This window comes from Canis lupus, chromosome 19 (genome assembly GCF_048164855.1).
Source record: "Canis lupus baileyi chromosome 19, mCanLup2.hap1, whole genome shotgun sequence".
Classification (NCBI taxonomy): Eukaryota; Metazoa; Chordata; class Mammalia; order Carnivora; family Canidae; genus Canis; species Canis lupus.
Window position 1 is genome coordinate 7,286,427 of NC_132856.1, and position 13,025 is coordinate 7,299,451.

The 13,025-nt window shown below is 48.5% G+C and overlaps 1 protein-coding gene across 9 annotated transcripts in view; it reads left to right on the plus strand.

Moving 5' to 3' along the window:
• The window catches only part of LOC140609807 (large ribosomal subunit protein eL32), a 28,683-nt gene that overhangs the window by 7,573 nt on the left and 8,085 nt on the right, over positions 1 to 13,025 (plus strand). For all 9 annotated transcript variants that reach the window (XR_012011531.1, XR_012011532.1, XR_012011529.1 and 6 more), the window contains exons 3-8: positions 571 to 753; positions 3,619 to 3,775; positions 4,022 to 4,215; positions 5,957 to 6,170; positions 10,270 to 10,429; positions 12,174 to 12,230. Coding sequence is in view for 4 of the 9 variants with exons in the window: in XM_072785066.1 (XP_072641167.1) it covers positions 571 to 753; positions 3,619 to 3,775; positions 4,022 to 4,215; positions 5,957 to 6,170; positions 10,270 to 10,429; positions 12,174 to 12,230 (965 nt within the window). In the remaining 5 variants the exon portion in view is untranslated. The remainder of the gene's footprint in view (positions 1 to 570; positions 754 to 3,618; positions 3,776 to 4,021; positions 4,216 to 5,956; positions 6,171 to 10,269; positions 10,430 to 12,173; positions 12,231 to 13,025) is intronic.

Sequence of the window (13,025 nt, forward strand, 5' to 3'; positions counted from 1 at the left end):
CTAAAGGCAATTAATCCCAAACACAGATCTATAAACTAGGGAACAGAAAAGCCCTTTGTAAGCTGTCAGGTGCTGCACCAAGGTAAGAGAGCATTATTCTGAAATATCCCCAATTAACCTGGAATTAAAGAAAGACTAGGATTTGGACAGGTAGAGAAGGAAGGAAAGGTATTCTGGGCAGGAAGCCCAGCAGGAGCAAAGGCTGGGAGGTGGGAAGATCAGAGAGCCCCATGTGGCTCCAGACAGAGGCATGTGTTTGGTGCACTGAGATCCCAGTGGGAATATAACCCTGGCTTGCCTAACAGGAGAGATATGGGTAGGAATGAAATGTTAGCTCTCATAATGTCCAACCTTCTTGTATCTGATGGGAATGTGTAGGGCCAGAGATGCAAAGTATCCCTGGCGAAATGCAATTGCCCTGAATCCAATGCTCCTTGCACTCCGTTTTACTGTCCCTGTGGAGCGGCTCAGCCCTCCCTTCTCCCTGTTTGGTCTAACTCCAGGCACCCCCTGCCAGCGGCCCGTCTCCCCTGAATTCTCCCCTCTGCGCCCCTCTCTTGCCTCTTGCAGAAGAGCCACCGGCCTTCCCGCCGACTTGTGCCCCAGCTCCGACTACCCAAGCCCTCTGCCTTGTCAGCCTTGTACTCCTACCTGCACAGCCGGAAGATCAAGATCCTGGAGTTATTTAGCAAGGGGGACAGGAGCGAGAGCCAGAGGATCTCTAGGGAGGAGTTCATTGTGGCTCTGAAGGCGGTAAGTGCCTCCCGTGCTCCCTCTGGGCTGGGCCGACTTGGGGAAGATGTCCATGCACCTGCCCCCACTGCTGCCTCCACCCAAGTCCTGGACCAGCTGAAAAGTAGGTGTAGGGAACTCAAACCGTTGGCTTTGTTACTTGTTTGCTTTGTTTTTTTTTTTTTTTTTAAGATTTTATTTATTTATTTGGGAGAGATGGAGCAGAGCAAGACAGAGACAGAGAAATTGAGAGAGAGAAAGAGAGTAAGAGTGAGAGTGAAGGGCAGTGACAGATAGTGAAGGTCAGCAGGAGAGGGAAAAGCAGACTCCCCTCTGAGCAGGAAGCCCAATGCAGGGTTCCATACCAGGACCCTGAGATCATGACCCGAGCCAAAGGCAGATGCTTAACTGGCTGACCCACCCAAGCACACTCAGCCTTATTACTTGTAAAGCCAGTTTGGAAAATGTGGCATAACTTGTGGCCATATCAGACCCCTAAAACCACCTCTGCATGCATCTGACCTCAAAAGCCCTTACCTGAGTGAAAAGTCTACAGAGCAAACCCCATAACCATAAGCAGTCGGCTGCATAAGGAATCACTGTCTTGCCCATTGGACCCCAGAACTGAGCACAGAGATTGCTGGGCCTTCAATCCTGCCTCTAGAAACTTCAAGACCTTCTCCAACTGTCACTGGCATATGATCACTTAGAGGTCTTGTTCTGACCTCAACTTCTGACTCAGTACCTCTCTGCTGCATTCTAACAAGCTCCCAGCGATGTCTATGGCACTACTCTACGGGCCACACTTTCACTGGCTATCCAAAAATATTAAATAATTATAAATAAATAAAATTCAAAAATCCAGTTCCTCAGTTGCACCAACCATGTTTCAAGTGCTCAGTAGTCACCCGTGGTGAGCAGTTCCTCTATTGGATCACAGATATTGAACATTCCTATCAGTGCAGAAAGTTCTATTGGTCTAGTAGGGGGTCTGCTACCTATGGCCCAGAAGTCAGATCCAGTCAGCCTCTGTTGTTGTAAGTAAAGTTTTATTGGACTGCAGCTACACTCATTTGTATGTATTGTCATGGCTGCTTTCATGCTACAATGGCAGAGTTGAGTAGTTATGACGGAGATCGTATGGTTCATGGAGCCTGAAATATTTACCATCTGGCCCTTTGTGGAAAAAAGTTTGCTGGGCAGCCCGGGTGGCACAGCGGTTTAGCGCCGCCTGCAGCCCAGGGCGTTATCCTGGAGATCCGGGATCGAGTCCCACTTCAGGCTCCCTGCATGGAGCCTGCTTCTCCCTCTGCCTGTGTCTCTGCCTCTCTCTCTCTCCTGCTCTGTATCTCTCATGATTAAATAAAATAAAATCTTTTTTTTTAAATAAAATCTTAAAAAAAAAAAGAAAAAAGTTTGCTGACCTCTGGCCTGGATGAATTAAGCTTTTATATACTTTGAATACAAATTACCTTTACAGAACACTTTAGGAAGCGGACTGTTACATCTTTTACGGTTTTAGAATATTTTTTTAAAGATTTTATTTATTGGGATCCCTGGGTGGCGCAGCGGTTTGGCGCCTGTCTTTGGCCCGGGGCGTGATCCTGGAGACCCGGGATCTAATCCCACGTCGGGCTCCCGGTGCATGGAGCCTGCTTCTCCCTCTGCCTGTGTCTCTGCGCCTCTCTCTCTCTCTGTGACTATCATAAATAAATAAAAATTAAAAAAAAAATTTATAAAAAAAAAAAAAGATTTTATTTATTTATCTATGAGAGACACACACAGAGAGAGGCGGAGACACAGGCAGAGAGAGAAGCAGGTTCCATCCAGGGAGCCCAACGTGGGACTCGATCCCGGGGTCTCCAGGATTGCGCCCCGGGTCGAAAGCAGGCGCTAAACTGCTGAGCCACCCTAAAGAGGGGATCCCCCTCTTTTATGGTTTTAAATCATCACCGGTTTGCACACTATTGTTTTGTGACATGTACTTATATAAACATTTCAAAACATTTAAAAAAACAATAAGGGGTTTTTAATCGTCATAACCAAAAAGACAAAACATTAAGCCCTTTCATAGCAGGAGAGTTCTGACCCTCTTTAAGGAAAGCTCAATGAATGATGACTGCGGTCTAAAGAAGCTACAGAACAAAATTATATTTCCTTTAAAACTCTTCTTGGGACACCTGGGTGGCTCAGTGGTTGAGTGTCTGCCCTTGGCTCAGGGTGTGATCCTGGGGTCCTGGGATCGAGTCCTGCATCGGGCTCCCTGTGGGGAATCTGCTTTTCCCTCTGCCTGTATCTCTGCCTCTCTCTTTTAAAAGTGTTTAAAAAAAAAAAAAAAACTCTTCTTCTTGAATATTTGGTATTGCTGGCAAGCATTATCCTCCTACAAAGATGCTCATGGTCCTTCAAAGAGTAACATGTATTTCTGATCCTGTCTTACTTCAGTTAAGGGAGGCTTATGTGTTTCTCATGGACAAGGATGGTAGATGTGAAATCCTTTTTCCAATCCAGTTTGGGAAAACTGTCATTGACATTGCTATGGAGTGGGGTGGTGGTCCAGAAGGAAGAAGTAGCAGGCTCTGCAAAGATGGTGGCTTATCTGGATTGGGTTTTCAAGGAGGGATAGGAGTTCTTCAGATAGAAGAAGGAAAGGCCTAACTAAAGGCAGAGGGTGAGGAAGTGCAGAGTATGTTCAAGGCCTTAGAAAGGGCTATGAGCTCCTGCAGCAGAGGCCTTGGGCCTTGGGTGTGAGCTGGGAATGGCAATGATGAAACTAGAAACTAGATAGGAAAGGAGAGGTGGGGCCAGCTGGTATGGCTTTGGCCATACTGGCAGGATGTTTGGATTGGAGCCTGCCCACCTTGGTGGCTTCTCTTCTCTCCTCAGGTTGGAGTCCCTCTGAAAAACCAGGAAGTAGAAGATATAGTGATCTATCTCAGCTCTCTGGGAAAGCAGAACAACATCACCACAGACATCTTGTTCAACACCTACAAGCAGTGGTCTTTAGCTCATCAAAGAAGCACCCTGTCAACTGGAAGGGAATGTATGTATCCCCTCTACCCGCATGCCTCCACTTCCCCATCCTGGGAGCAAGCATGGTAGAGGCAGACTTGACTTACTTCCTGAGTATGTTCTCCAACTTTGGCTTACCATAGGTAAGCAATCAGATTGCGCTGACTGGCCGTGTGGGAAGTGAGCAGAGGGGTTGCCCGCACCTGCGTGGTCACATCAGTTAACTGCTCGGTGGGTTCCTGAGCTGGGCCTCCTCTCAGTCTCTCCTTCCTTTCAGATCACAGATCCACCAAGCACAGAATTTCCCCGCAGAGTCCAGCCAAGAAGCAGGTGGATTTCGCCCCACAGCCTCCCAAGATGGACCTGCTGACTGTGCCTGAGGTTGACACCCAGATGGAGGCACGGCCATTGACTCTGGAGGAGATGGAGGATGTTGGCAAGCGGTACCGCGAGAGGAAGCGGCAGCACAAGGTACCCCGACCAACGGGAAGGGCACGGGGCGTGGTGTCTGGACAGGATCGGGTTCAAGTCCACTGCACCTTGGGGCTGGGGAACTCCCGGCAATAGGCTTCCTTACCTCTGTGTTCCCTCATCCGATCATCAGAACAACACCTACCTCATGAGATTTCTCTGAAGATGAAATGAGATCATGAGATTTTGTTCCCCTCCTCCCATTTTTTAACTGTTACTTTGCATCCTGAGACCAGGGCTGAGGGCCGTGTCTTCGCCACAGCTGGAATCCCTGTGCCAGGCCCAGGGCCTGCCACTGAGTGGGCACTCCGGAAATACATGACCAGTGAAGGAAGAATGGATGGCATGAATGAATTCACCCAACAAATATTTATTGAGAGACAGCAATGTGCCAGGCACTCTTCTAGGTGTTGCAGAGAACAAAACAGACCCCCCTTCAGGGCGGCAGACAATCTTAATATTATACCATATATAAATATGTATTTTATTATATAGAATAAGTATAGAAATATATTATATTAAGTTTTAATAATATATCAATTATGTATTAAATATAATATTTTACTTATATATAATAAAATGTTAGGCATTATAAGTGCTCTTTCAACTAAGATCTGATTCACTTTCATAAGAAGAAAATCCCAACATATTTGGGCAGGGATCAGCAAACTTTGCCTGTCAAGAGCCAGGCAACAAATGGTTTAGATTCTGGGGCTTCACCTGGGTGGCCCCCAGATGAAGTGGTTGAGCATCTGCCTTTAGCTCAGGTTGTGATTCCAGGGTTCTGGGATCGAGTCCTGTATTGGGGTCCCCAGGACAGCCTGCTTCTCCCTCTGCCTATGTCTCTGCCTCTTTCTGTGTGTCTCTCATGAATGGATAAATAAAAATCTTAGACTTCAGGGCTTTATCATTTCTGTGGCAACTGGCACACAAGAGCAGCCACAGACTGCAACTACTAAGCAAATGAGTGCCTTTGTGTTCCAATAAAATTTTCTTTATTTTTTTTAATTTTTTTATTTATTTATGATAGTTACAGAGAGAGAGAGGCAGAGACACAGGCAGAGGGAGAAGCAGGCTCCATGCACCAGGAGCCCGATGTGGGATTCGATCCTGGGTCTCCAGGATCACGCCCTGGGCCAAAGGCAGGCGCCAAACCGCTGCGCCACCCAGGGATCCCCTAAAATTTTCTTTATAAAAACAGGTGCTGTGGCCTGTGAATTGTACCTTGCTGATTCTGGTGTTAGGTGCTGCAAAAAAGATAGATTTGTATTTCCTCGTAAATAAACAAATAGGAAGGCCAAAAGTGGCTACACATTGCCCAGGCCTCTTCTACTTTTCTCTGCCATCCTTGGTGTTTGGCTTCCACCTCAAAGGCACAGATGTCTACACTAATTTAAATTGCAGTGCAGCCAAACGCATGGATGTAATATTTCATTGGGCATCCACATTGTACCTTACTGTACACATGATACAGTGATGTGTGCACATCCATGTATGGGGCTGTGCACACAGAACTGCATGCCTTAACCATTCAAGTGCTCTTCAGGTGTAATCTTGACCATGTGTGATTTTTCTCCCAAGTCCCTGACTTCAGGGTCTGAGCTTTGGTCCCACCCTGCATTCTTTGCCATTTCCCCTCATGGGGGAGAGGGAGATGAGGCTGCACATCTGCCTTCTGGTCAGGAAGAAAAAGACAAGGTGAAGGGAAAGTGTGTGCCAACAACCTCTATTCTCTTTGCAGCTCAAGATCCCCTCCATCCAGTACATGGAGCGGTGCCGCTTGGTGCGCAGTGGGAATAAGCACTTGGATGAGCACTGCCTCCCGTCCACCATCCGAGGGGAGATGGAAGAGCTCATCAACATGTCCCGCAGGGACAACTTTCTGGTCTACCTGCAGTGCTGCAAGCTCTGTGAGTACTACGGCATCCCGCTGACGGAGGATGTCCTCATGAAAGGTAAGGACTTTGGGAGCTGGCCCTTGGGAAGTGGCCAACAGGGCCCAGAACCCAGGCAAGGGTGGCATCTGCCTGAGGTTTATCCTTCCCCAGTTGACTTGCATGCAGCTAAACTGCTGTGGCCTGTGGTGGGGCCATTGAAGGAAGGAGAGGAGAGGAGAGGAGAGGAGAGGAGAGGAGAGGAGAGGAGAGGAGAGGAGAGGAGAGGAGAGGAGAGGAGAGGAGAGGGGCAACAGCCCAGTCTGTTTTGCTGATAGATGGGATTTCTAGAATCCTGGAGGTACATAGTCCCCACAGGCCTAGAGGTCTGGGTTCCCCAACTGAGCTTACTGGGCCTTCTAAACAGGAGTCCTGAAGTTGAGCAAAAAGGAACAATCCTGGGCAGCCCCCGTGGCCTATCGGTTTAGCGCCGCCTTCAGCCCAGGGTGTATCCTGGAGACCCAGGATCAAGTCCCATGTCAGGCTTTCTGCATGGAGCCTGCTTCTCCCTCTGCCTGTGTCTCTGCCTCTGTGTGTGTGTGTGTGATGAATAAATGAATAAAATCTTTAGAGAAAAAAGAGGAACAATCCAATTTCAAAGAGGAATATTTGATAGAAGTGATAACCTCTGTATTGGGCTTTCCAAAACCACTTCCCTAGGTCAGGTTTGTTTCTTGGTTCTTCTGCAACATGGACATAGGAGTGCACCAGGGGACAAGTTCTGCTGAGGCCCTTTGCTCTCTGCTTGAACCACAGGACCAGGCCGTGAGATTTCCACACTGGTCTCACCCCATGTGTGACAGACAATCGTGTTTCTATATATCCAAGCTGATCTGAACCCTCCTCATGTGTGGGGAGAGCATGTGCCTCTGAGAAACAGGGATGGGGGCGTGCCCCATAAGCCCCCCAGTGACCACGCAGCAATGCTGGCCCCCCAAATTTGTGAATTTATAAATGTAAAAAGCAGGTCCCTCTGTGTGCTTTAAAAACACAGAAGAGAGACACCTGGCTGGCTCAGTGGTTGAGCGTCTGCCTTCGGCTCAGGTTGTGATCCCGGGTCCTAGGATCGAGTCTCACAACAGGTTCCCTGCAGGGAGCCTGCTTCTTCCTCTGCCTGTGTCTCTGCTTCTGTCTCTCTGTCTCTCATGAATAAATAAATAAAATCTTTTTTTAAAATAAAAATAAATAAAAACACAGAAGAGCAAGCTGTACTCCAGGGCAGAGGTTTCCCAATAGGAACTTCATAGGAAGGAGCCGTAGTCAAACTGGGAAGTGTGGCTTTCAGAGACAGAGGGACATAGACGTGGTGTGACTCACCCGAGAACAACTTAACAGTCACAACTGACTATTTTCCATCTTTTTCTGGAGAGAGAGGGAAACAAGCGTGCAATGTATAGAACCCGGGCTCTTGCATTAATTTGCTCGGGCTGCCACTATAAAATGCCACAGAACAGGTGGTTTAAGCAACAGAAATTTGTCTTCTCACTCTCTGGGAGGCTGGAAGTCCAAGATCAAGGTGCTGACAGGTCTGGTTTCTCCTGAGGCCTCTCTCCTCGGTTCCTAAGATGGCCACGTTCTTGCTGCCTCATCACATGGTTTCTCCTCTATGATGCCCTCATGCCCCGTGTGCCTCTCTGATGTCCAAATCTCCTCTTAAAAGGACACCAGTCAGATCAAATTTGAGTCCACCCTCATTTTAGCTTGATCACCTCTTGAAAGGTCCTCTCTCCAAATACAAAATTTGAGGTTTTTGGGGGAGGGAGGGTTAGGGCTTCAATATATGAATTTAGCAGGGTGAGGGGGCAGGAGGGGGACATACAATTCAGCCCGTAACAGGTCTGCCCAACAGCGTGTGGCCCAAAGCCTTCAGAAATATAGGCAAACCAACCTAAGTGGTCATTGTCTCCTGTGCATGCTGCACCTCCTCACTTGGGCGGCCACTTGCTGCCCACCTGGGCTGGAAATCCCGCAGCTCTGGACACTAACTCTTTGCCAAATCATCCTTCCTTCCTTCTTCCTGGGGGAGCCTCACCTTCCCTGGTTGTGTCGTCTTGGCTGGTGGTGGAGCTGCAGCTAACGGCAGGCAGGCTTGCCACCCATGCTCCCTGGACTGTGCTGTGGGTTCGGTCTTGCCTCTGCATGTGCCTCCTTTGTGCCCACCAGAACACTGAGCCACTACTGATTCCCTCCACTGCTAGCTTTTGCGTTCCTGAGTCTGTGAACCTCACCTGCTGGCAGGATCTCACACTCCTGGGAACACAGGAGCATCTGTGGGTTCTAGTTGGACAAAACTCCAGTCCATGTCTGACCACTGTCCTGGCCACTACCTATTGGCTGTCTCTATGACAGAGGCCTGCTTTGCTGTGACTAAATAAATTCCAACATTGGGACTTCCATTGGGACTTCCGGGTCTGTGTTCTAGACTAGAGCTTGGTGGGTTCCGAATCCAGGTGTCAAGATCAATGGCCAGAGTTCTAAAACTTTGGGGCACTTCTCTCTCCCCAGTGAATACAGTTTTATTGTTTTTCTCTGCAATCCCCCCCATTTTATAGATAATACTTGCTCACTTAAGTTGTTTTGAAAACATAAAGACAAAAATGCTCCCCCGCTTGAGTTGACACCATTAATATTTAAAGATTGTCCTTTCACAGACCTTTTTCATTTCCATTTACACAAAATCATTTATGCAAATTATTATGTAAATAACATTATGCAAATTATTAAATTGCATAAAACACCCTTTAAATGCAGGGTGTTTTTTTTTAAGATTTTATTTTTTATTCATGAGAGACACAGAGAGAAAGAGGCAAAGACACAAGCAGAGGGAGAAGCAAGCTCTCTGCCGGCAGGACCCAATGTGGGGGACTCAATCCTGGACCCCGGGATCATGCCCTGAGTCAAAGGCAGATGCTCAACCACTGAGCCACCCAGGCATCCCTTGAAATGTAATTTTTTTTTAAGATTTTATTTCTTTATTCATGAGAGACACACAGAGAGAGGCAGAGACACAGGCAGAGGGAGAAGCAGGCTCCATGCAAGGAATCTGATGTGGGACTCCATCCCAGGTCTCCAGGATCACGCCCTGGGCCGAAGGCAGCGCTAAACCTCTGAGCCACCCGGGCTGCCCTAAATGTAGTTTTTAAAAAAAAAACCTGTATGCCTTTTTAAAATGATGATGTTGCATATCCACCTTCCCTCTCCCTTCTTATCTGCACAGTCCCTGCCCTCCTCCCAGATATCCAGCTTTAATAACCTGGAGTGTAACTTTCCATTACTTTTTCTAGAATATTAGAATATGAGCTAGTCATGTGTTACCATCTTGGCACAAGTACTGCTCAGTGGCTGCAGGAAGAGAGAGCCCCTTGCCCAGTGTTTTTTGTGCTCAGACTTCTTAAAGCAGTCTCCTGAGGATATCTGTGAGACTGATTCTAGGCAAGGAGAAAACTGCCCTGAACTAGGTCTAAGTTCACCTAGTGAAGTCTTGGGTGACTCCCCTCCTGTGTGCTCCTGACCAGCACCACCCCTGTGGAGTGGGGTGTGGGCCCTTCTGCTCCATCCTAACTGCACCCAGGCCTTGAGGCCATGGCTGACCTGGTTATAAACAAACTCCCATCTCTAGTCCAGACAGCAGCATGGTGCCCCCCCCACCACTTCCTGACATTGCTCAGGGGTTCTATGCCACATCACCACTGGAGGACACTGTGGGAAGAGTCTAAGGGACTCTCTAACACTCCTTTTGCAACTTCCTGTGAATCTACAATCATTTAAACATAAAATGTTTAAAATGTATATAAGAGAGCAGCCTCGGTGGCTCAGCGGTTTAACGTCTTCAGTCCAGGGTGTGATCCTGGAGACCTGGGATCGAGTCCCGCGTCGGGCTCCCTGCATGGAGCCTGCTCCTTCCTCTGCCTGTCTCTCTGCCTCTCTCTGTGTGTGTGTGTGTGTCTCATGAATAAATAAATTAAATCTTTAAAAAATAAAATTAAAATGTATATAAGAAAAATCTTTCCAAATAAAAATGTTGATAAAAAAAAAAAAAAAGCTTCCCTCTGCCCCAAAGGCTCAGGGCAGAGAGGGGTCTTCTTGGGCTGACAGGTCACACTTCTCTTGCTGCTTACAGCCCTGCTGTACCCGGGGGACAAGATCGTTTTCCAGAAGGACCAGGTGCGCCCAATCCGACAGCCGGGAGGCTACTACTCAGACTTGAAGATCTTCAGTCCAAATCTGGCCCTGCTCAAACTCCAGGGCTTCAGCGAGGCTGGGGCTAAGAAGACTGACAAGCTGAGTGTCAGACCCCCTATCTCTCCTGCCATTTGCCTTCTATCCTGCTGCTGCTTTCTCTGCTCTGGGGGTGGGATGTAGCATACTGGGGTGTCGTGTTATGCCAATGCCTGTGTCCAAGCATGCCCAGAATGTCCAACCCAACTGGTCACCAAGGACTGGCCAATTTCCAGTGTCACCCCTGGCACATGTCTGAGGGGAGCAGCCTCCTTGCCTCATCCCCATACAGCTACTCTCCCAACCACATCCTACATGATCTCATGTTCTCTAGAAGAGATTAAAAAGAGGGACTCCTCTGAGAAATAGGGAGGCCCCTTCATAAATCATGGGGCAGCTGTCAGGGGCTGTACAGAAGACAGGGGTGGCAGTGGGGCCCCTTCTTTGTCCTGTCTTCTCTGGCAAGAGGTGGGCTTGCAGCCCTTAGGCAGACAAAAGAACTCTGCACTGGGGCCTCTGAGCTTCAGACCAACCTGAGTCCTCTCTAAGGAAATGTCCTTCTTTGGAAGGAGGTGACCCATGGGCAGGTTATGAGGCAGCATCTATTGGTGACTGCAGATTGGAGAATGAGCAGCCTCCTCCCCAAGGAGGGATGGGGCTAATGTGGGATGAGGAGGGGCCAGCTGATCACAGCAGGGAGGGGAAAGGAACTCCCCACATTCTGGAACACTGCCAGTTGCCCACTGGGGCAGTGTGGCCAGAACAACTGGGATAGGATGCAGCAGAGCCAAGCAGAAATCAGACAGGCTGCTGTCTGATTTAACAGGGTTAAATGGACAAGATGCTTTTACTGTTTGAGCCTCAGCACTTCTTCTGTTAAATGAGCACACCAGCGTCTACCACACGCAGTGAGAATTAGATGAGAAATGTATATAACTTCCTAGCACGGTGTGTGGCTGCTAGCCCTTGGGAGCAATGATGGTTGTTGTTTTACCCTGCCCCATCAGGATGCTCTTGACTGAAGGACAGGCCTGCAGATGGGCCTGGCCACAACCCTGGTTAGGAAGAGCCAAGCATGAGCCAGGCAGGCGGTGGTCTAGAGGGTCCTTTCTGACCACTTAGTGACTGCCTTCCAGCCCCTGGGTGGCTTACACCCATTTCTGCTCCATGAAGCTAGGGAATGGGTGGGAACCTGAGAAAGGGACTCTCATCCATGCTCAGGTAGGCCACAGCCCTAAAGGATAAAGGCCACAGCCCCCAAGGGTCGGGATGGAGATTTGTTTTATCTTGCTATGTGAACTGTGTTATCAAAGGTTCTGAAGCCAGATGCAGGCCTGCTGGGAAAGAGTGCTGTCTGTGGTCAATTAGTGACGTCTGCCAGGCCCAAGATCTGGGGAGTTAGTTTTTACCACCCTTGTTCCAAAAGCAGGATTCAGCCCTGGCAGGGGCAGGGGGAGTCAGGGACTCCCAAACAATTCAGATTATTGAGCATTTCTCAACTATCCTAGGACATCTCTGTTCTGGGTAATAAGAAACATGAGGCTCTGAAAAGAGAAGTGACCTGCCCAGAGTCACCATCCAGCCAGCCAGGTTATGAGCTCAGTCCTGGATGACCAAGCCCACTGTGTGTCCCACTGGAACATAGAGGACAGAGTCAGGGTCCCACCCCAGGCAGAAGAAATTCTCCTTTTGGAGCCAGCTCTCTAGAAATTCTTCCAGACAGGTCCAACCCCATGTACTATCTGAGGCCTCATTAACTTGGATTTCCCCTCTCGTAACAAGATACCCATCTCTCTTATCCACTAGGAAAACATTGAAGAAAATCAGGAAGATACACTTTAAGGAGTTTGAGGAGTTCACCAGGTTTGTAGCAATCATCCAACTCTGGCAGGGGATGGGTGGGAGGAGGACTAGCCTCACTTTGGAGGAGGTGCCTGGGACTCTGTGTGTTGCATGGTGCACAGGATCTAGGGCTCAATGCCCAGGAACTGAGAAGCAAGAGACTACTTAGAGTGCCAGGCAGACTCTACTGTGGTTTGTTCCATGTTTTAACTCATTTAAATCCTCTCAGCAACCCTATAGAGCTACTCTTAGCATGCCCATTTTACAGAAGAGGAAACTGAGGTACAGAAACAATTACTTATCTCATTCAAAATCACACATCTATTAAGTGGGGGAGCAGGGATTTGAACCCAGCAATGCTGACTCCAGAAGCTATACTCTGAACATCACATTAAAGTGCCTCTAGAGGGCGATCCCTGGGTGGCTCAGCGGTTTCGCACCTGCCTTCGGCCCAGGGCATGATCCTGGGGTCCTGGGATCGAGTCCTGAGTTGGGCTCCCTGCGTGGAGCCTGTGTCTCCCTCTGCCTGTGTCTCTGCCTCTCTCTGTGTGTGTCTCTTATGAATAAATAAATAAAATCTTTTAAAAAATAAATAAAAAAGAAAATGCCGGGCAGCCCCGGTGGCGCAGCGGTTTAGCGCCGCCTGCAGCCCAGGGTGTGATCCTGGAGACCCGGGATGGAGTCCCACGTCGGGCTTCTTTCATGGAGCCTGCTTCTCCCTCTGCCTGTGTCTCTGCCTCTCTCTCACTCTCTCTGAATAAATAAATAAATAAATCTTTAAAATAAATAAAATAAAATAAAATAAAATAAAATAAA